The following is a 23,705-nucleotide window of genomic DNA, read 5'->3' as shown; positions in this document are numbered from 1 at the left end:
ACAGAGGTCAAACAGTTTCTGTAAGTCTTCACAAGGTTTTCACACACTGTTGCTGGTATTTTGGCCCATTCCTCCATGCAGATCTCCTCTAGAGCAGTGATGTTTTGGGGCTGATGCTGGGCAACACAGACTTTCAACTCCCTCCAAAGATTTTCTATGGGGTTGAGATCTGGAGACTGGCTAGGCCACTCCAGGACCTTGAAATGCGTCTTCGTTTCCCGGGCGGTGTGTTTGGGATCATTGTCATGCTGAAAGACCCAGCCACGTTTCATCTTCAATGCCCTTGCTGATGGAAGGAGGTTTTCACTCAAAATCTCACGATACATGGCCCCATTCATTCTTTACTGTACACGGATCAGTCGTCCTGGTCCCTTTGCAGAAAAACAGCCCCAAAGCATGATGTTTCCACCCCCATGCTTCACAGTAGGTATGGTGTTCTTTGGATGCAACTCAGCATTCGTTGCCCTCCAAACACGACGAGTTGAGTTTTTACCAAAAAGTTATATTTTGGTTTCATCTGACCATATGACATTCTCCCAATCTTCTTCTGGATCATCCAAATGCTCTCTAGCAGACTCAGACGGGCCTGGACATGTACTGGCTTAAGCAGGGGGACACGTCTGGCACTGCAGGATTTGAGTCCCTGGCGGCGTAGTGTGTTACTGATGGTTGGCTTTGTTACTTTGGTCCCAGCTCTCTGCAGGTCATTCACTAGGTCCCCCCGTGTGGTTCTGGAATTTTGGCTCACCGTTCTTGTGATCATTTTGACCCCACGGGGTGAGATCTTGCGTGGAGCCCCAGATTGAGGGAGATTATCAGTGGTCTTGTATGTATTCCATTTCCTAATAATTGCTCCCACAGTTGATTTCTTTAAACCAAGCTGCTTACCTATTGCAGATTCAGTCTTCCAAGCCTGGTGCAGGTCTACAATTTTGTTTCTGGTGTCCTTTGAGAGCCAGAAATCTTGCTTGTTTGTAGGTGACCAAATACTTATTTTCCACCATAATTTGCAAATAAATTCATTAAAAATCCTACAATGTGATTTTCTGTATTTTTTCTCTCTCATTTTGTCTGTCATAGTTGAAGTGTACCTATGATGAAAATTACAGGCCTCTCTCATCTTTTTAAGTGGGAGAACTTGCACAATTGGTGGCTGACTAAATACTTTTTTGCCCCACTGTATCTCACAGTCTTGTTTAGGAGTCTTATGGCTTGGGGGTAGAAGCTGTTAAGGATCCTGTTGGTTACAGAGTTGGTGCACTGGTACTGCTTGCCATGCGGTAGCAGAGAGAACAGCTTGGGTGGCTGGAATCTTGGACAATCTTTTGGGCCTTCCTCTGACACCGCCTGATATAGAGGTCCTGGATTGCAGGGAGCTTGGCCGCAGTGATGCACTGGGCCCTACTCGTCACCCTCCTTCGTGCCTTGCGGTCGGGTGCCTTGCAGTTGCCGTACCAAGCGGTAAAGCAGCAAGTCAAGATGCTCTCAACGGTGCAGTTGTAAACGTTTTTGAGGATCTGAGGGCCCATGCCAAATCTTTTCAACCTCCGGGGGAAGAGACGTTGTCTTGCCCTCTTCATAACTGTGTGGGTGTTTTATTTTATTTTATTTTACCTTTATTTAACCAGGCAAGTCAGTTAAGAACAAATTCATATTTTCAATGACGGCCTAGGAACAGTGGGTTAACTGCCTGTTCAGGGGCAGAACGACAGATTTGTACCTTGTCAGCTCGGGGGTTTGAACTTGGAACCTTGCGGTTACTAGTCCAACGCTCTAACCACTAGGCTACCCTGCCGCCCCAAAGTGTGTGTGTGAACCATGTTAATTCCGTACTGATGTGGACACAGAGGAACTTGAAGCACTTGACCGGCTCCACTACAACCCTGTCAATGTGAATGGGGGCATGCCCGGCTCTCCGTTTCCTGATGTCCACAATCAGCTCCATTGTCTTGCTGATGTTGAAAGTTTGTTGTCCTGGCACCACACTCCAAGGCCTCTAACCTCCTCCCTGTAGGCTGTCTCATTGCCGTCTGTGATCAGTCCTACCACCATCGTGTCTTCAGAAAACTTGATGATGGTGTTGGAGTCGTACGTGACCACTCAGTCGTGGGTGAAAAGGGAGTATAGGATGGCACTAAGCACACACCACTGAGGAGCCCTGTTTTGATGGTGATTGTGGCAGATGTGTTTTTGTCTACCCTTACCACTTGGGGCGGCCTGTCAGGAAGTCCAGGATCCAGAGAGAGAGAGAGAGAGAGAGAGGTGTTCAGTCCCCGGGTCCTGAGCTTGGTAATGCGCTAGGAGGGGACTATGGTGGTTAATGCTGAGCTGTAGTCAATGAACAAAATTCTTACATAGGTATTCAATTTGTCCATGTGGGCGAGGGCAGTGTGGAATGCAATAGAGATTGCATCATCTCTTGTTCTGTTGGGGCAGTATATGAATTGGAGTGGATCCAGGGTGTCTGGGATGGAGGTGTTGATGTGAGCCATGACCAGCCTTTCAAAGTATTTCAAAGCTATAGATATGAGTGCTCCAGGGCCACTAACCCTCCCATGTCCCTTAGATGACACTGACACACTCTATTCTAGTCTTGTTCGTGTTCTCATTCAAGGCAGAGGGCACAAGATCCAAGGGTGAGTTAAAAGCTAAACTACTTCATTGTGGCCAACCAACACCAGCTATATCGCTCGTTAAGTTTTCTATAGGGTATCGCCCTCTGCATCACATCCCCTTTCACCCCAACATCTAATGAGAGACTTTGACTTTCATTGTTACAGTAAATATGTTCACATCCATGAAAGTGGTATTGATGAGGACTTTTAGGGTCTCTATTCACGGAACCAGTGAGCATCCCGCAGGTTAAATCTGTTCGGAGAGGTAAAGCCTTCTGATTAGCTTTGTGTTGTATGTAAAGCTCTTGTCACACTCTCAGTCCAGACAGTGTGTGACAACAAGACTTAAGACGTGCTCTCAACAATGCAAGCCTATTAAACATTGCTGCAGACATACAATCTTAAGGAGAATGCAGATAAAAAATACAAGTGCTCTCTTTCTCTCTCTCTCTTCCATTCAGTTGTGAGTAACTGGGAGGATTGTGTGATTATTTTTCAGCCTCAACTAGAGAGACCGAGGCTGCTGAAGCTGGCCTAATCTCCACTTCAGCCTTGCCACAGCTGCACCATGGATGTCAACGAGCTTCTTACCAGTTTTAAACAAATCAAAATCTATTTTATATTTGAGATTCTTCAAAGTAGCCACTCTTTGCTTTGATGACAGCTTTGCACAGTCTTGGTATTCTCTCAACCAGCTTCATGAGGTAGTCACCTGGAATGCATTTCAATTAACAGGTGTTTCTTTCTCAAAGATAATTTGTGGAATTTATTTCCTTCTTAATGTGTTTGAGCCAATCAGTTGTGTTGTGACAAGGTAGTGGTGGTATACAGAAGATAGCCCTATTTGTCACAACCCCATTCCGCCTCTCCACCATAGGTGCTAGGGCCTTCAGCTGCTCAGCACCCAGGCTCTGGAATGTACTCCCCCTACACATACCACATGCAATCATCACATTCAAAAACCTCCTCAAAACACACCTCTTCAACGATGCTTATATCTTATAGGCTAGCATCCATGATTGACTCTGTCCTACCACCCTCTTCTGTGCCTTCCCAGGTCCCTATGTATCCTTGTGTGTGTCCCCAACCCAAACCCTTAACCTAAACTGGGATCTTATCCTCTTCCCAACCCCTCCCTCCTGTTTCATCTGGTGCTTTGATTTTAAATTGCACATTTGATTTTATGTACTGTACTTGATTTTATGTAGGCCTACTTTTAATGTAAGATGTCCATGAGAATCTTGAAAAGCGTTCCCCAAATAAAATGTACTAATATTATTACACAAGAGACACCCACATCAACGCCCGCCTCCAAGACCCAAAACTCATTCTCAGTTGCATTTCCTAATGAGGACAATTGAAACCGAGGCTGAATCAGTAAATTCAGCCCCCTTCTCAAGGGAAGTATCTACCCGCTGATTTTGCAGGTAATTTAGAAAAATAATCTCTGAGGAATGAGATCCAATAGTGAAATGAAGATGACCTATCCCTTTAATGGTTACTCAGTCTAATGAGAGGATTAAAGCTGCAATATGTAACTTTTGGGGCGAATTCACATAGATCTGTCATTCTCATTGAAAGTAAATCCAAGAAGTGGTAAATCTGTTCTAGGTGCATTACTTCTATGCTTTCCGTTCTGAAGTTTCATTTTTGTGTATTTTACTTTCGGTTTTGTACACCAGCTTCAAACAGCTGAAAATATATATATTATGGAAAATATATTTCACAGTGGTTTAGATGGTACAATGACTATTTTCCTAGAGAGATGCAAATCTAAAATGACAATACACAGAACATTTTTAAATCTAACGTGACAATGCTCAGACACTCGGGGAGAGGCAATTGGATAATGCAACTGGGGCTGAGAATTCACGTCAGAATCGACTTGAGAGAAAGTGAAGGACAGGCATTTTTTTTACTACTTACTACTTACTTACTACTTATAAAATTACATTACAGTTGGGAATTTAAGTTGTTCGGATGAGTTCTGTATGAGAGGTTTATATAATATTGTGAATGTGAGTGAACATATTAGATTTGATTTAGTAATCTGTTTTGTGAGTAGATAGCTATGAAAATAAAATGAGACAAAGGTGGAGGTTTTTAAATGGAAAAAGACAAGAATCCTCACAAAGAATTTAAGTGTATGTAAATGAGGATGCAGAATGCTAGCTATACTTCAAAGAAACTCATCTCTATAGCATGTTTTTAATGAGGGTAAACCAAGTGTCAAATCAATTTAGCACAACACAGCTAATTAAACTGACTGTTTATCTCAACATAATACTGTAATCGCAGCCTTATTACACATCAACTGTAGGAATATGTTTGAAAATACCAACAACAAAAAAACTAGCAACCCCACAAGGCTAATTGAGTGGACACCGAGATACAAATCAACTAGTGTTCTACCATTCCACTAAAGATTTGACACTCCACTGAATTAGCAAGCAGATTCAAACACGAAGCCATCGAGATACATTATATGAAAAAAACAATAGTAAAATGGAACGTCTGGATAAATTAAATCTTTATTTGCTAATACATCACATGCACGGAGGCAAGCATGCAAGCACCTACAGTATGCACACTGTCAACACACTGCCCTCTCTCTTTGCTTTCCACTTCCCATGCACCATTCTCATCTCCCCCACACACCTCTCTCAATCCCTCTCCCTCTCTAATCCAAAGACGTAGCAGGTGTTGGGGACTAATCCAGTCCTTTCAGCCACACTCTCTAATTACATATTGCTGGCCTTGCAATTACTTCAACAGGGCACACGCACGCACGTATGCAAGCATGCACATGCGCATACACTCGCCAGCAGGTAGCCTAGCAGTCAGAACGTTGGGCCAGTAACCGAAAGGTCTCTAGTTCAAAAATTGGTTGATGTGACCTTGAGCATGGCACTTAACCCTAATTGCTACAGGGTCATCATTTCAGGGAGTGTAGGATATGCAAAAAAAAACATTTCTAATTCACACATGCATATTAATAAAAACTTTTGAAATAGGGCAAATATAAGCACCAACCAAATGATTACATACACAAACACTTTCTCTGTATCAGACTGGCAGTGGTTAACTGGGAATGAACATCTGCAAAATCCTAATTAAACCCTTGAATGTAAACCAATCACATCGCAGAACACATCCACACACTGTAACCAACCCAGGCACATGCATACTCATGCAGGAACAAAAACGCACAAACACACACTCTGTCTCTCTCTCTTTACTCTGCTGCCAGGCATTCATGCATGCGTTTCCACCAGGGGTCTCATCGTTTGAATCACAGAGAGACGGCTCCAGAATACCAAACCGGCATCTCAGCTAGAAGAAGTTACAACAAACATAGCACTAAAACAGAAATACACAGAGCTCTCATTTTAACATAGCAACCAATCTATAATTACAGGGCCCAGTCATTATAGCTTCGTATCAATCTGAGACCCTTAAAATAGGTAATGTGCTACAGGGCAAACAGGTGTGCACCAGAGACAAATTAACAAGATTTGCTTAATTCGAATGTGAGAATGAAATAAAACAATTGACAATTGAGAGTGTGTTAGTTCACCGTCATGTGTGTGTGGATAATTAGATAAAGAAAGAGAGAGAGAGAGAGAGAGAGAGAGAGAGAGAGAGAGAGAGAGAGAGAGAGAGAGAGAGAGAAAGGGGGAGAGAAATTGGAATACAGAGAAAGAGGGTTGAAATAGCACTGGAGAAAGGAGTAACTAATGAATCCATGGTTGTTGAGAAAACAGTCACAAGGCCCTTGCATGGGCTCTTTCACAGATTGTTGAAGCCACAAACAACATTTAAAACAATTCTGAAACTGGTTCTGAGGTACGTTGTACCTGACATTTTCCTATGGAAGACAGCATCCTTCAGTCCTTGAATGCTTTCCTAGAAAGAAGAGACCGAGAGACTGAATGACATTTATTGTCTGGAACCCTCTGATTCAGCTGCTTGGTTCTCCTTCTGCTATGTCAATTCCTCTAATGCAGCCTCAGTCCTGAGCCAAGTGTCTGTGTCTAGTGTTGTATTTCGGCCTCTCTCGTTATCAGACTGAATCTAGTGCATTCTTATTCTGCACATTAGTTGATTGGCATCAGCTTGTTCAGGCTAACTAATCAGCATTAATGTAGCTCTTTGGCGATACAGTCCAAGTCTAACTACAGGGGATGCTCTGTAGAAGCCTGTTGCGGTTGCCATTGCTTTTGTGGAGAGGGAGCATTCTTCATCTTCAGCTTTCATTGTATGCATGTGTGTGCGTGCTTGCATGCACAGTACAGTGGCTTGCGAAAGTATTCACCCCCTTCGCATTTTTCCTATTTGTTGCCTTACAACCTGGAATTAAAATAGATTTTTGGGGATTTGTATACTTTCTACCACTTTGAAGATGCAAAATATTTTTTATTGTGAAGCAAACAAGAAATAAGACCAAAAAAAACGGAACACTTGAGAGTGCATAACTATTCACCCCTCAAAAGTCAATACTTTGTAGAGCCACATTTTGCAGCAATTACAGCTGCAAGTCTCTTTGGGTATGTCTCTATAAGCTTGGCACATATAGCCACTAGGATTTTTGCCCATTCGTCAAGGCAAAACTGCTCCAGCTCCTTCAAGTTCGATGTGTTCCGCTGGTGTACAGCAATCTTTAAGTCATACCACAGATTCTCAATTGGATTGAGGCCATTCCAAGACATTTAAATGTTTCCCCTCTCTTGGGTAGGGGGCAGTATTTTCACGTCCGTATGAAAAGCGTGCCCAAAGTAAACTGCCTGTTACTCAGGCCCAGAAGCTAGGATATGCATATAATTGGTAGATTTGGATAGAAAACACAAACGTTTCTAAAACTGTTAAAATAATGTCTCTGAGTATAACAGAACTGATATGGCTGTCACTTTTATTATAAGGCAAAGTCATCCCAGATTGCAGTTCCTAGGGCTTCCACTAGATGTCAACAGTCTTTAGGAAAGAGTTTTAGGCTAGTTTTTGGAAGAATGAGCCAGAAATTTTAGTTGTTCGAGGTGGCTCCCATTTTGGCTGTAGTGTTTCCAAGCGCGTGAATGAGAACGCATTCTTTGGTATTTTTCTCCAGTAAAGACAATAACGATTCTCTGTCTTAAAATGTATCATTTATTTACGCCAAGGGGGATGAATACTTTTTCAAGGCACTGTATGTGTGTGAATATGTGTATTTTTTAATCAGGGTAGTAATATTTTATTCATGAAGGGAAGTGATATTTGTGACTTAAATACACAGTATACCAAACATCAGGTACACCGTCTTAATATTGAGTTGCCCCCCCTCCCCTTTGCCCCCAGAACATCCTCAATTCGTCAGGGAATGAACAGAATCTGAAACAGCATTGGTCACTTGCACTTGTTGGGCCATAGACTCTACAAGGTGTCAAAAGTGTTCCACAGGGATGCTGTCCTAGGTTTAATCCAATGTTTCAGACAGTTGTGTCAAGTTGGCTGGATGTCCTTTGGGTGGTGGACCATTCTTGATACACAAAGGAAACTGTTCAGCATGAAAAACCCAGCAGGGTTGCAGTTCTTGACACAAGAACATCTACTACCATACCCTGCTCAAAGGAACTTAAATATTTTGTCTTGTCCACTCACCCTCTGAATGGCACACATACACAATCCATGTCTCAATGGTCTCAAGGCATACAAATCCTTCTTTAGCCTGTCTCCTCCCCTCCATCTACACTGATTGAAGTGGATTTAACAAGTGACATCAATAAGCGATCATAGCTTTCACCTGGATTCACCTAGTCAGTCTATGTCATGGAAAGAGCAGGTGTTCTTAACATTGTGCATAATCAGTGTATGTCATTCATATGGATAGACCTACTTTACTACAAAGACGTTATCAGTCAAGTGATCTCACTGCGACTTATGCTCGCCCACAGCACATACTGTATAAAATGCTCCTTTCTAATAAAAACCCTTCAGCTGCACTACTTTAATACGTTTTTATATTTCCTGCAAGCTGTCGCTCAATATTTCCATGAGAGGAATGGGCAGCCTTTCACACGTTACCAGCTTCAACTGAAATAAATCATGCATTTGTGTAGGAAAGTAAAACACCAGGCACCTTGATCTGCTTCTTCCATTCTGTCCCTCCCATCTCACTCACTTCCACTTTCTTTGTATAGCTCTGCTCGGTGAAATTCTCTGCCTCTTTCTCTCATTCTCTCTCCCTCATCTTTCTCAAGGTCTTTATTCCTCTCATTTACCTCTCTTTCCATACTATGTAGTTCTGTCTCACTCTCTCATTCTCTCTCTCTTAATCTCTTTTTCTATGCCTTTATCTCTATACTGCTCACGTGATCTCTTTCACGTCATCTCTTTACCTGTCACTCGCTTTTCTTTCTCTCTTCTAAGACAATCTGTATTATTCTCTCGTTCTCTCTCACACTTTCTCTTTTTCCGTCTTCTCACTCTCCTTCTCGCCGTCCTTCCTCTCGCTCTCCAACGTCCTTTCTCTACCTCCACTCACATCTGTAATGCTCTCTCTCTAGTTCGGTTCCCGTCTCTCTCTGCACCTGCAGACAGCCCATATCCTTTATCCCCCAGATAGAAATCTCTTCAATCCGATTAACTGCAGTTGAAACCTGGGAAAAAACACATTTGCTTTCTCCTACATTGAACCAGCAAAAAAGCCAAAACAAAACAAGCTTTGTCTTTACGATAGAAATCGGCTATAAATGGTGAAGTGATACTTTGAATCTTTCTGGCACCTGTCAGAGTGACTGCACAACAAGCATTTTGGATAAATTAAACATGCTATGTTCCATCTGAATGAGCAGTCATATCCCCTTGTGAGCCCTTGGTATTCTCAGACTGCACAGAGGCCCCAGTAGGCAGACATGGTGAGCTGTAATGAGAAAAGCATGTCTAGAATAAAGCTAAGCCTGAACATAAACAATAATAAGCAAGTGCTTTGTTTAGTCATCTATATAGCAATGTATCACTCAGTCCTCCTAGCCATCTTTTACATTGCTCAACCTATCTCCCTATCCATCTCTTCACCCTTCTATCAGTATATCACCAGCTGACCAATAAGTCCTCATCAATCAATCTTGGAATTGTATAGATGATATACATGAGGAGGATGATTTGAATACAGGCATCATATTGCTTCCCTTTAAGTCATACTCTGTAATATGCAATCCTCATCTTCTCTCAGTAAGGTCAATACAATGCTTCCCGTTGCATTATCCCATTCAATACACCAATGATGGTACGATTGACAATGGAAATTGACGTCAAAATTTGGGTCCATTTCTTCCTTAGCAACAACATAAAAAAACATAAATATTATAAAACTCATGTCATTTACAGTATTAATGTTTATGATAGGCTTATTCTACTCAGAACAATTTGGGGAATGACGCCATATCATAATTGTAATTGTACAGCAAACATACCGATGTTTGTCTATTGTGAAGAAAATTGGCTACAAAACAAGTACCTGAATGTGCTCATGGATCCATTCTTTGCACACCACAATTACAATCTGTTTCAACGAAGTGCCTTGTGAAAGGCTAACACTGTGTTGTGACATGACTTTCATTAATTTCCTTGAGTCAAATCAGCTGTTAAGACATCTACTCAAACCCTTGTCCCTTTTTTCTTGTCTTATGTTGGACATCCCCACATTTTCCATGTACAGTGCCTTGCGAAAGTATTCGGCCCCCTTGAACTTTGCGACCTTTTGCCACATTTCAGGCTTCAAACATAAAGATATAAAACTGTATTTTTATGTGAAGAATCAACAACAAGTGGGACACAATCATGAAGTGGAACGACATTTATTGGATATTTCAAACTTTTTTAACAAATCAAAAACTGAAAAATTGGGCGTGCAAAATTATTCAGCCCCTTTACTTTCAGTGCAGCAAACTCTCTCCAGAAGGATGAGGATCTCTGAATGATCCAATGTTGACCTAAATGACTAATGATGTTAAATACAATCCACCTGTGTGTAATCAGGTCTCCGTATAAATGCACCTGCACTGTGATAGTCTCAGAGGTCCATTAAAAGCGTAGAGAGCATCATGAAAAACAAGGAACACACCAGGCAGGTCCGAGATACTGTTGTGAAGAAGTTTAAAGCCGGATTTGGATACAAAAAGATTTCCCAAGCTTTAAACATCCCAAGGAGCACTGTGCAAGCGATAATATTGAAATGGAAGGAGTATCAGACCACTGCAAATCTACCAAGACCTGGCCATCCCTCTAAACTTTCAGCTCATACAAGGAGAAGACTGATCAGAGATGCAGCCAAGAGGCCCATGATCACTCTGGATGAACTGCAGAGATCTACAGCTGAGGTGGGAGACTCTGTCCATAGGACAACAATCAGTCGTATATTGCACAAATCTGGCCTTTATGGAAGAGTGGCAAGAAGAAAGCAATTTCTTAAAGATATCCATAAAACGTGTCGTTTAAAGTTTGCCACCATCCACCTGGGAGACACACCAAACATGTGGAAGAAGGTGCTCTGGTCAGATGAAACCAAAATTGAACTTTTTGGCAACAATGCAAAACGTTATGTTTGGCGTAAAAGCAACACAGCCCATAACCCTGAACACACCATCCCCACTGTCAAACATGGTGGTGGCAGCATCATGGTTTGGGCCTGCTTTTCTTCAGCAGTGACAGGGAAGATGGTTAAAATTGATGGGAAGATGGATGGAGCCAAATACAGGACCATTCTTGAAGAAAACCTGATGGAGTCTGCAAAAGACCTGAGACTGGGGCGGAGATTTGTCTTCCAACAAGACAATGATCCAAAACATAAAGCAAAATCTACAATGGAATGGTTCAAAAATAAACATATCCAGGTGTTAGAATGGCCAAGTCAAAGTCCAGACCTGAATCCAATCGAGAATCTGTGGAAAGAACTGAAAACTGCTGTTCACAAATGCTCTCCATCCAACCTCACTGAGCTCGAGCTGTTTTGCAAGGAGGAATGGGAAAAAATGTCAGTCTCTCGATGTGCAAAACTGATAGAGACATACCCCAAGCGACTTACAGCTGTAATCGCAGCAAAAGGTGGCGCTACAAAGTATTAACTTAAGGGGGCTGAATAATTTTGCACGCCCAATTTTTCAGTTTTTGATTTGTTAAAAAAGTTTGAAATATCCAATAAATGTCGTTCCACTTCATGATTGTGTCCCACTTGTTGTTGATTCTTCACAAAAAAAAACAGTTTTATATCTTTATGTTTGAAGCTTGAAATGTGGCAAAAGGTCGCAAAGTTCAAGGGGGCCGAATACTTTCGCAAGGCACTGTATATTCTTATTATGGTACTCAATCTATCAAGAGTCAGATTTCGGTATTGACAAATGCTGCGAAAAGTACAGAAAATGTCAAATGCTCAAAATGTGTCCTCACTTTCAGTTTCCTTTCAATTCCTACTATAGTTGTGCATATGCTTCTCATATTTCTTCTGTTTGAAACATTTGAACTGGGCCCTACACGCATATAGGCCAATTCCCATGAGTGTAACAGGTTAAAAAAACAAAGTTATATGAGCAAGAGCAGTGTGCAGGCTACTCTGTTCTTCAATGAATGGCCATTGAAATAATCTTTTGAAAATAGAATTTCAGCAACTGATTCAAGTCTTCTATCACAAGGCTTATGATGTATTCGTCCCTCAAGTGATGCAAAACACATTCTAAAACGAGGACATTTCTTGGAAACCTACAGACAAAGCAAATGGCGAAGGACTGATGATTATTCTGTTTTTTAAAAGGGAATGCATGGCAGTCTAACACATTCCCTAGACAATCCATCATGGCCATATCACAGTAACACATATGGGGAGGTCGGGCTGGGAAGGACGTGTATGGAGAGGTAGGGCTGGGAAGGACATGTATGGAGAGGTAGGGCTGGGAAGGACATGTATGGAGAGGTAGGGCTGGGAAGGACGTGTATGGAGAGGTAGGGCTGGGAAGGACATGTATGGAGAGGTAGGGCTGGGAAGGACATGTATGGAGAGGTAGGGCTGGGAAGGACATGTATGGAGAGGTAGGGCTGGGAAGGACGTGTATGGAGAGGTAGGGCTGGGAAGGACATGTATGGAGAGGTAGGGCTGGGAAGGACCTGTATGGAGAGGTAGGGCTGGGAAGGACCTGTATGGAGAGGTAGGGCTGGGAAGGACGTGTATGGAGAGGTAGGGCTGGGAAGGACGTGTATGGAGAGGTAGGGCTGGGAAGGACATGTATGGAGAGGTAGGGCTGGGAAGGACCTGTATGGAGAGGTAGGGCTGGGAAGGACGTGTATGGAGAGGTAGGGCTGGGAAGGACGTGTATGGAGAGGTAGGGCTGGGAAGGACATGTATGGAGAGGTAGGGCTGGGAAGGACGTGTATGGAGAGGTAGGGATGGGAAGGACATGTATGGAGAGGTAGGGCTGGGAAGGACATGTATGGAGAGGTAGGGCTGGGAAGGACGTGTATGGAGAGGTAGGGCTGGGAAGGACGTGTATGGAGAGGTAGAGCTGGGAAGGACATGTATGGAGAGTAGGGCTGGGAAGGACATGTATGGAGAGGTAGGGCTGGGAAGGACATGTATGGAGAGTAGGGCTGGGAAGGACATGTATGGAGAGTTTGGGCTGGGAAGGACATTGTGACATCCATTACAAGGGTCTGGTTGTTTTGCGTTTTGTCTTTTAAAAAGCTCCACCCAAAACTGAAAAACAACAGCTCTCAATTTCGATAAATCATACCCAGAACAAAACAACAGCAAAGCAGAAACAGAGATGCACGAGCACAGGCAAATGGAGTCGAGCTCGTACGCTCACACACACACACCTGTGAGAGGCAACTCCAGTATGATGTGACAGCCCAGTGAAGCGCGTGTGAAATAATAAACTGACTGTATAAACAGACCCAGAAAAGCATGCTCACTGAAAACTGCTCATTAAATGTTGTTAACCTGCAGAGCTTATTCCTGCAGGGAGCCACTTTGAGGCAGGTCCACCTGCTTCTCAGCTGGAAGTTACTTCACTCTCAACCAAATTCCTTTTACCAGTTGAAAAAAAACACATAAAATGAATCTGCACGGTGCAACATCTCACCTCACCAGCAAAAACTATATTAGCAGTAGAGGAGGAGGAGGAGGAGGAAAAGAGGCAAAAGGTGGAGGAAGATAATAATGAGGAAACTGGAGAAGGATTTCGGCACACTTGACCCCAACAACTGGTGCACATCTGTTTAGCGACATCCCTGAGTCCTTGAACACACTCAGAGCTGTAGCCGTCACCAGTTGCACACAGCCATGCATAGCCGTACAGTCCTCGGTTGAGAGCGGTCTATACACTAATGGAGCCCCACACCGCACCACCACGACAAGCACCATCTGTACCAAGCACACACGTCCCCTGCCTGGGGAGGCCAACACACACACACACACACACACACACACATAGTACACAATAACAAGTGCCTGCAACAAGTTGATTTTCATCGAGCTAATTAGGTAAATAGAAAGTATAGTGCTACAGGTAACTGAGGTCTTTAAGCTAGATGTGTTCTCAACAGGAGCACAAAGGCTCCTAGCCTGGGATCTTGGGTAGAGGTTTGATTGGCCACCCAGTAGCATACCAGTCGACTCTTAACTTAGAAATCCAAGTACCGGTACTTCAACTCTGTGTTGTAATGTATGATATGGTCTATATTGAACAGCAGGTACTGTACAGAGAAAATAAAAAGGAAGTACATACCATTGGGGCTCTCTTCATCGATGGTCACTATGGTAGCAGGGGGGCCTGACCGAGACAGTTTACATTCTGTATGCGGAGAGAGAAGGCAATAAAACACATTAACACCACAAAGAGCCTTATGTTATACGCTGACATAAATTGTCATAACTGATTAAGAATGGTTGCATCATTTCTATGACTGTTGAAGAACATTGATGGCTTGAACGACACTGACGCAAAAGCACAGTGATGACCAATTCACTATAATACATGATGACAATATATGACAACCATGTGGGTGACAACACGAGCACAGTGTCCAGTACAGGAGATGCACAGATGGGAACTACTCAGAGTACAAAGAGAGAATTGCGCTTCAGTGATGACTGTATGACAGAGAAAGACAGGAGAAAGGTATTGAGAAGGGTTGCAAAGGTAGGGTATATTACTAAAAAATAAACTACAGTAACTACCAGCATTTTGGTAGTCAATGATTTTATATAATTAACACTAAGACATTTAGTGTCCTTTTTGGTCTGTAATTATCTCTGGCCCTCTGTGTGGCCTTATCACAAATAAAAATATATAAAATAAGATGATTAAAAAAATACAATGACAAAGAATGACATTATCCTAAACATAAACCATCAACTTAGTGAATACCATTGATGTTTAATATATACATATTTTTTTGTTATTCAAGTATAAATTACCAAAGTTACCATAGATTGACATAGGTAAACTGTTTATTAGCTTTGTTAAATTACCGGTAGCTTTGCAACCCTAGTTGAGAGTCAATATACACTTAATGCCGAGAGAAAGGGAGAGCGAGAGAGAGGAAAAGTGAAGGTCTACCCTCTTACCCTCATACTGCCAGTCTTTAGAGGTCAGGGTTAATGGTGCCATAGAAGGAAAGCAGAAAAGAATCATGGGAGAAAAGAATAGCATGATGGTTTGGAGGAGAGGTTTGATGTTAGAGGAGAGAGAGAGAGATAAAAACAGGAGAGGAAAGGGGGGAGTGGAGTGAAGGAATAGAGAGTCAGTGAATCAAAATAACATCTCTATAAAAGCAATATTTAGATGGACTTCATTTGGCATGGGAGTAGGAAACAAGATACATCCACCACAACAAAGTTAGCCTTTTTTCTTGTAGTTTGGAAATGATAACTGTAGTTTGGAAATAATGACATATATTACCATATATTACTTAAAGGGGCCATCTTAAATTGTTGCATACATTTTCTGACTTAAAAACTCATGATACATGTTTGTTTTGAACATAATTACTTAAGTGAACTCTTCAGAGGCATACATACGTACATACACACACACACACACACACACACACACACACACACACACACACACACACACACACACACACACACACACACACACACACACACACACACACACACACACACACACACACACACACACCTTACTGACTATACCTGACTGACGTTAGCAATACTTAGATGGTACTTTACTGTCTTTCTCCAAGAAAATCATTTCCCACTTAATTACTTGATAGCTCACTGTTTAGAGACACATATGACGAACCTATGCACCTTACTGGCACCCAAGAAAGGAATTTCCCACATAATTACATAATGGCACACTTTTTAAAAGGCACATATTATGGCCCATGTCCATGAACCGACAGTATGTACCTTACTGACATCAGCAGTGACATTCTTAGAGATGCTGAGAGACCAGGTTCAAGGAGAATGTTTACTGGAGACGGAGAACAAGTTGACTCTCACTATAACTCATTCAGCAACTATTGTCCCTGTCTACGGCATGTTGAGGGACACATGTGATCTGTTGTCCAGCCCAGGTGTCTCCTTACAATACGTCTGTGTGTCATCAGAGAGGGACAGAGAAAATAGGCCCCTCTAAGGTTCCTCAATGGCAGTCTGTTGCTTAACTCCTCTTACGCAACTAAACACCTGTCGCTAGGTGCGAACGGGCCGATCGTTTTCCCATCAAATATTCATGGCCACGAGCCCTTCCAGTAATGTGAAGGTTTAAAAGTGCACATGAATCAGTAATACAACTGCAGGCTTGAATTCGCTGTTATATCCATTTGTTTTTTTTTCTCTAGCACAGCTACGCATGATAATTAGTGATTCAATGGCAATAAGGGGTGCCACAATATTTGAAAGTTCAGTTGTTTCATGAAATTGTGTATTCATTTCATCCAGTTTGTGTCCATTTTCGACTTCAGGTAGATGCACATTCATTTGAAATGCGACAGAGAAAAAGCATTCATATGTATGCTGTCTATGTGTGTATTAATTCAGAGGTTTAATTCATCAGTAAGGTGACACACCACTCATCTCATTTCAGTCATTTTGTAACTGCACAGCTAATCTGTTAGGAGTAGGAGTATGAGCACTGATATAGGAGTTCAGATTTCCTACAATTTCACAGCAATTAGATTAATGAATGCATCTGCTGGAGAAACACAGAGATCTACATTTCCTTTGATTCAGACAAAAATAGAAAGTGGTCCGACCTACCAATCTGAGGCATACACAACACAGCACATGAAAATGAGTATGCTCATCAGCTCTGAGCAAATATGTGGAGAGAAAGGGAGAGTGGGAGTATGTTTAGGTGTGTATGAGGGTGTGTGTGTATGTGTGTGTAGGTGTATGTGTGTAACTATGTGTGTGTGCAGAATGTCTCTTAAAATGAGACCTTTAGCAAGACCTTAGGATCCCAAGGAGTCAGTTGGTTTTATTGCATCTGTGTGTGTGTGTGTGTGTGTGTGTGTGTGTGTGTGTGTGTGTGTGTGTGTGTGTGTGTGTGTGTGTGTGTGTGTGTGTGTGTGTGTGTGTGTGTGTGTGTGTGTGTGTGTGTAGTAATGTCAAAAGCCTGCTTTGAGAAGAATATTCTCCAGCAGGGAGGAAGAACAATGGCTTGTATTGCTCTGTTAATGGTCCCCTGTTGAGATTAGAGCACACACTGCAGCAGAAGGGCAGCAAGACACACACACACACATAATAACCACATCAGCTTTAAAGTCAGCACAGTCAAGAGACACATGTTGACTACAAAGCCAAAGAGAAAAGAGAACACCATATTTCATCTGGTGTTTACATTTGTTCCAGGGTATTTGTGTGTTTGTTTTCTGACATTCTTCGTCTGGGACTCTTCCCTCTCGGGTGGGGTCCCAGAGTTAAAAGAGAATATCAGAGATGGTTCCGATCACTGTCCCACCCCTGGAATTCTGTATTCATAGTAAACATAGCTTAGTCATGCTGAAATTCCTAAATACCATAGGCTGTAACGTTCCTCAGGTTGCTAATGAAGCCTACTGTTGAAGTTGGTATAGACATATACACACACCACGGCAAAGCTGCTTATTGATGTATCGACGTATCTGGCAGGCCAGGGCAAATCCTAAAAAGCTCAATTGTGAAGTCAGGCGGTATGCATCGAGTTAACTTGGTCCAATAGGGAAAGGGGTACAAGAGCCAAAAACATAAGGAGTGCATTGTGCAGCCAGCAAGCAGGAAAGCGAACATATTTGGAAGAACACACAGCTTGTCGCCAGTGGTAGAAAAAGTACGCAATTGTCATACTTTAGTAAAAGTAAAGATACGTAATAGAAAATGACTCAAGTAAAAGTGAAAGTCACCAAGAAAAATATTACGAGAGTAAAAGTATTTGGTTTTAAATATACTTAAGTGTCAAAAGTAAATGTAATTGCTCAAATATACTTAAGTATCAAAAGTAAAAGTAGAAATAATTTTAAATTCCTTATATTAACTAAAACAGATGGGATCAATTTATACACTGTATATATATTTATTTATTTTTATGGATGTTCTCTTGATAAGTGTGTGAATTGGACCCTATTGCTGTCCTGCTAAGCATTTAAAAATGTAACTAGTGTGTCAGGGAAAATGTATGGGGTAATTTTCTTTAAAAAAAAATAGTAGTCAAAAATATAAATAGTAAAGTAAAGTACAGATATATATAAAAAAACTACTTAAGTAGTACTTTAAAGTATTTTTACTTTAGTACTTTACACCACTGCTTGTCGTAATGTACTGGACAATATGTAAAGTGTTGCTCCCATGTTTCATGAGCTGAAATAAAAGATCACTTAAATGTTCCACATGCACAAAAAGCTTATTTCTCTCAAATTTTGTGCACAAATGTGTTTACATCCCTGTTAGTGAGCATTTCTATTTTTCCAAGATAATCCACCTGACAGGTGTGGCATATCAAGTAGCTGATTAAACAGCATTACACAGGTGCACCTTGACAGAAAAGGCCACTCTAAAATGTGCACAACACAATGTCACAGATGTCTCATGTTTTGAAGGGAGCGTGCAATTGGTAAGCTGACTGCAGGAATGTTCACCAGAGCTGTTGACATACAATTTAATGTTCCCTTCTCTACCATAAGCTGCCTCCAATGTTGTTTTATAGAATTTGGCAGTACGTCTAAACAGCCAGACCACTTGTAACCACACCAGCCAAGGACCTCAACATCTAGCTTCTTCAACTGCGGGACCGTCTGAAACCAGTCACCCGGAGAGCTGATGAAACTGTGGGTTTGTACAACCAAAGAATGACTGCACAAACTGTCAGAAACCGTCTCAAGGAAGCTCATCTGCATGCTTGTCCAGGGTCTTGACCTGACTGCAGTTCGACGTCGTAACCGACTTCAGTGGGCAAATGCTCACCTTCGATGGCCATTGGCATGCTGGAGAAGTGTGCTTTTCGCGGATGAATCTCGGGTTCAACTATACCGGGCAGATGGCAGACAGCGTGTATGGCGTCATATGGGCGAGTGGTTTCCTGATGTCAACGTTGTGATCAGAGTCCCCCACGGTGGTGTTGGGGTATGGGTATGGGCAAGCATAAGCTACGGAAAATAAACACAATTGCATTTTACCCATGACAATTTGAATGCACAGAGGTACCGTGAAGAGATCCTGGAGGTCCATTGCCGTGCCATTCATCCGCTGCCATCACCTCATGGTTCAACATGAAAATGCATGTCCCCATGTCGCAAGGATCTGTACACAATATCTGGAAGCTGAAAATGTCCCAGTTCTTCCATGGCTGGCATACTCACCAGACATGTCACCCATTGAACATATTTGGGATGCTCTGAATTGACGTGTAAGACCGTGAGAAAAATAAGACATAGAGAGATACAACGAAAGGCAGGTGGGGGCAGACACACCAGAGGGAAGGACAGAGAAAGAGGAATGACAGAGGGAGATGGGAGGACATATACCTCTCTCGCTCCCCCCCCAACCCGTGCACACACACACACACACACACACACACACACACACACACACACACACACACACACACACACACACACACACACACACACACACACACAATCAGGAGTGTTGGACCAAGTGTATAGAGAATGATGTACAAGTAATCAATACAAACAGAGAATATCAGGGGGAGTGGAGGCTAGCTTGGAACATATGTTTAACTATTCTACAGGAGGGGACAACGTACAGAGAACTAAAACCAAACTGCAATAAGGGTCAACAACCAATTCATTCAACAGATTTGGATTCCTTTTCTGAAAAGATTGAGCCCAAATGTGCTTAGTAAAGAGATACTGTATATTCTGCAGCAAGACACTATAGCTGAGAGAGAAAAGGGTCACGACGCCAGGACAGCGGAGTCAATCACCACCTTCCGGAGACACCTGAAACCCCACCTCTTTAAGGAATAACTAGGATAGGACAAAGTAATCCTTCTCACCCCCCCCCCCCTCTTAAATGATTTAGATGCACTATTGTAAAGTGGCTGTTCCACTGGATGTCATAAGGTGAATTCACCAATTTGTAAGTCGCTCTGGATAAGAGCGTCTGCCAAATGACTTAAATGTTAAATGTGTTAAATGGTCAAAATGAGTCCCCAACAGTCCTATGTGGACTGAGCGTGAGGGTGCGACAGCATGGTGTGTCATGGGTAACATGATACTCTGATGACTTGACACTCTTTACTGATCATCAGTGTCTCTGTAACCAGAGGCCTGGGTATCTACCAGGACTGCATGTCCAATGCAATGTGACCAAAGTTATTTACAGGGCTATGCTGAACATCCCATTGATTCACCTCCAGTGTAGCTTGGAGCGATCCTGAGAGTGAAGCCACTTAGTGGTAGATGCATGGGAAATGTAGCCTATACTTGAGACAATCATACAATAACCAGGAAAAAGCATTAGGTTACAATTGTCTGAAATAGAGGGACATACTTTAAGAACAAGAAGGACATCTTTCAGGAACAATGATCTCAACATCATGGTCTTTCCACAATTAGGATCACATACAGTGTCTTCAGGAAGTATTCGCAACCCTTTACTTTTTACACATTTTGTTGCGTTACAGCCTGAATTTAAAATAGATTAAATTGAGATGTTGTGTCACTGGCATACACACAATGCCCCATAATGTCAAAGTGGAATTGGCCAGCAGCATACCTAAGCAGGTTTGGACTTAGTTGGTCCCTGGAAGGGAGACCAGATGCTGCTGGAAGTGGTGTTGGAGGGCCAGTAGGAGGCACTCTTTCCTCTGGTCTGAAAACAATATCCCAATACCCCAGGGCAGTGATTGCGGACATTGCCCTGTGTAAGGTGAAGTCTTCATAAATGTCCAATCTGTCCCTTATAACATCATGGCCACCTCATCATCCCCAGCTTCTAATTGGCTCATTCATCCCTGTAACTATTCCCCGGGTCATTGCTGTAAATGAGAATGTGTTCTCAGTCAACTTACCTGGTAAATTAAGGGTTAAATAAAGTAAGTATGTTTTGAGAAACGTTTACAAATGAATTAAAACGAAATGCTGAAATGTAAGTATTTTTGTTACTATATTATTGACTGTATGTTTGTTTATTCCATGTGTAACTCTGTGTTGTTGTATGTGTCGAACTGCTTTGCTTTATCTTGGCCAGGTCGCAGTTGTAAATGAGAACTTGTTCTCAACTAGCCTACCTGGTTAAATAAAGGTGAAATAAAACATTTAAAAATAAATAAAATAAGTAAATATTCAACCCCTTTGTTATGGCAAGCCAAAATAAGTTCAGGAGTAAAAATGTGCTTAACAAAGTCACATAATAAGTTGCATGGACTCCCTTTGTGTGCTATAACGGTGTTTAACATGATTTTTGAATGACTACCTCATCTCTGTACCCCACATATACAATTATCTGTAAGGTCCCCCAGTCGAGCAGTGAATTTCAAACATAGATTCAACCACAAAGACCAGGGAGGTTTTCCAATGCCTCGCAAAGGGAACCTATTGGTAGATGGAAAAAAACAATACATTGAATATCCCTTTGAGCATTGTTAAGCTATTAATTACACTGTGGATAAGTCACTACAGAGATACAGGCATCCTTCCTAACTCGGTAACCGGAGAGGAAATAAACCGCTCAGGGATTTCACCATCAGGCCAATTGTGACTAAAACAGTTCCAGAGTTGAATGGAGAAAACAGAGCTGTAATAGGAGAAAACTGAGGACGGATCAACAACATTGTAGTTTCTCCACTTTACCTAAGTGGCAGAGTGAAAAGAAAGAAGACTGTAGGGAACACAAATATTCCAAAACACACATCCTGTTTACAATAAGGCACTGTAAAACTGCTAAAAATGTGGCAAAGAAATTAACACTATTTCCTTAATACAAAACGTTATGTTTGGGGCAAATATAAGAACACATTGATACAAAGTGTATCACTCTTCATATTTTCAAGCATGGTAGTGGCTGCATCATGTTATGGATATGCTTGTCATCGGCAAGGGAGTTTTTTGGGGGGATAAAAAGAAATGGAATAGAGGTAAGCGTAGGCAAAAACCTAGAGTAAATCCTGGTTCAGTCTGCTTTCCAACAGATACTGGGTGTCACGACTTCCGTCGAGTCAGCTCCTCTCCTTGTTCGGGCGGCGTTTGGCGTTCAACGTCACCGGCTTTCTAGCCATCGACGCTCCATTCTTCAATTTTCCATTGGTTTTGTCTTGTCCCATTCACACCTGGTTTCCCCAATCATCCTACATGTTTTTATTCCTCTGTTCCCCCTCATGTCTTTGTGTGAAACTATGTGTGTTACATGTTGTACGCACTAGGCTAAGCGTTTGTTATTTTCCATGTGTTTTCACTAAGCTTATTTGTATTGCTATACATTTATGTTGTGTGATATTTGTGCGCGCTATACACTTTGCCTTGTTGGCTTAAGGAGGTTTTTGACGCAGCTGCGCCCATCTGTATATCTCTCCTGCCGTAATAAAGTGTGTGCCTGTTCACAATTCTCTGCTCTCCTGCAGCTGACTTCACCACAAGTACGCACACGCCTGACACCGGGAGACAACTTTACCATTCAGCAGGACAATAACCTAAAACACAAGGCCAAATATACACGGGAGTTGCTTACCAAGATGACGTTGAATGTTGCTGAGTGGCCTAGTTACAGTTTTGACTTAAATTGACTTGAAAATCTATCGCAGGACATGAAAATGTCTGTTTAAGCAATGATCAACAACCAACTTGACAGAGCTTGAATAATTAAGAAAATAACGTGCAAATGTTTTACAAACCAGGTGTGCAAAGCTCTTAGAGACCCAGAAAGACTCACAGCTATAATTGCTGCCAAAGGTGATTATAACATGTATTGACTCAGGGGTGTGAATACTTATGTGAATGAGATATTTCTGTATTCATTTTTCAATACATTTGCTAAAATGTCTGAAAACATGTTTTCTCTTCGTCATTATGGGGTATTGTGTATAGATGGGTTTCTGACGGCGCAGAAGGAAGGGACACCAACCTGATCAACAAGCACTGCAGTAACTCGATCTACAGTATGTACCTCCAGACAATGCATAGCATTAGTGCAATAGACATCGAATAATAATTCATTCAACAACAAACGTCTATCCACAATTAGGATTACCAAAGCAGATCAACGAGCACCGGAGCATCGAGACTAATGTTTAATTAGCCATCTCACAAACCATAGAGAGGGGAACATTGCTTTAATGGATATATCTCTTTTGTTCACAGTCAAATTAGTTGAGTATAGGAGAAAAAACAGAAAATGTTAAAGACACAGTATTCCATCAGTAATTGGTAATCAAGGCACTATACACTCCAGGAGCTTAGTCCAAGGACAATCTAAATATTCTAATTAGAACCTCGGGGTAATTTGCTTTCATTTGAGGAGATAATATCCTGCACAAATCAACATGCCGATTCCCCCTTAAGCTACACAACTTCAATTAATAAATGTTTATCGTTTTTCCTCACAAAAGAACTGGGCTCAGAGATGGATGGAGGCACAACTAACCTGTTTTAGATGTGATG

At 42.0% G+C, this 23,705-nt stretch overlaps 1 protein-coding gene across 1 annotated transcript in view; it reads right to left on the bottom strand.

Annotated features, from left to right (window-relative positions):
* LOC135511025 (protocadherin-15-like) overlaps window positions 1-23,705 on the bottom strand; it is a 278,688-nt gene that overhangs the window by 193,592 nt on the left and 61,391 nt on the right. Inside the window, exon 3 of the mRNA XM_064932482.1 lies at window positions 14,366-14,431. Coding sequence (XP_064788554.1) covers window positions 14,366-14,431 — 66 coding nt within the window. The remainder of the gene's footprint in view (window positions 1-14,365; window positions 14,432-23,705) is intronic.

This window comes from Oncorhynchus masou, chromosome 23 (genome assembly GCF_036934945.1).
Source record: "Oncorhynchus masou masou isolate Uvic2021 chromosome 23, UVic_Omas_1.1, whole genome shotgun sequence".
Taxonomy (NCBI): domain Eukaryota; kingdom Metazoa; phylum Chordata; class Actinopteri; order Salmoniformes; family Salmonidae; genus Oncorhynchus; species Oncorhynchus masou.
The sequence above is the reverse complement of the archived record's forward strand: the minus strand, read 5'-3'. Positions and strand labels throughout refer to the sequence as shown.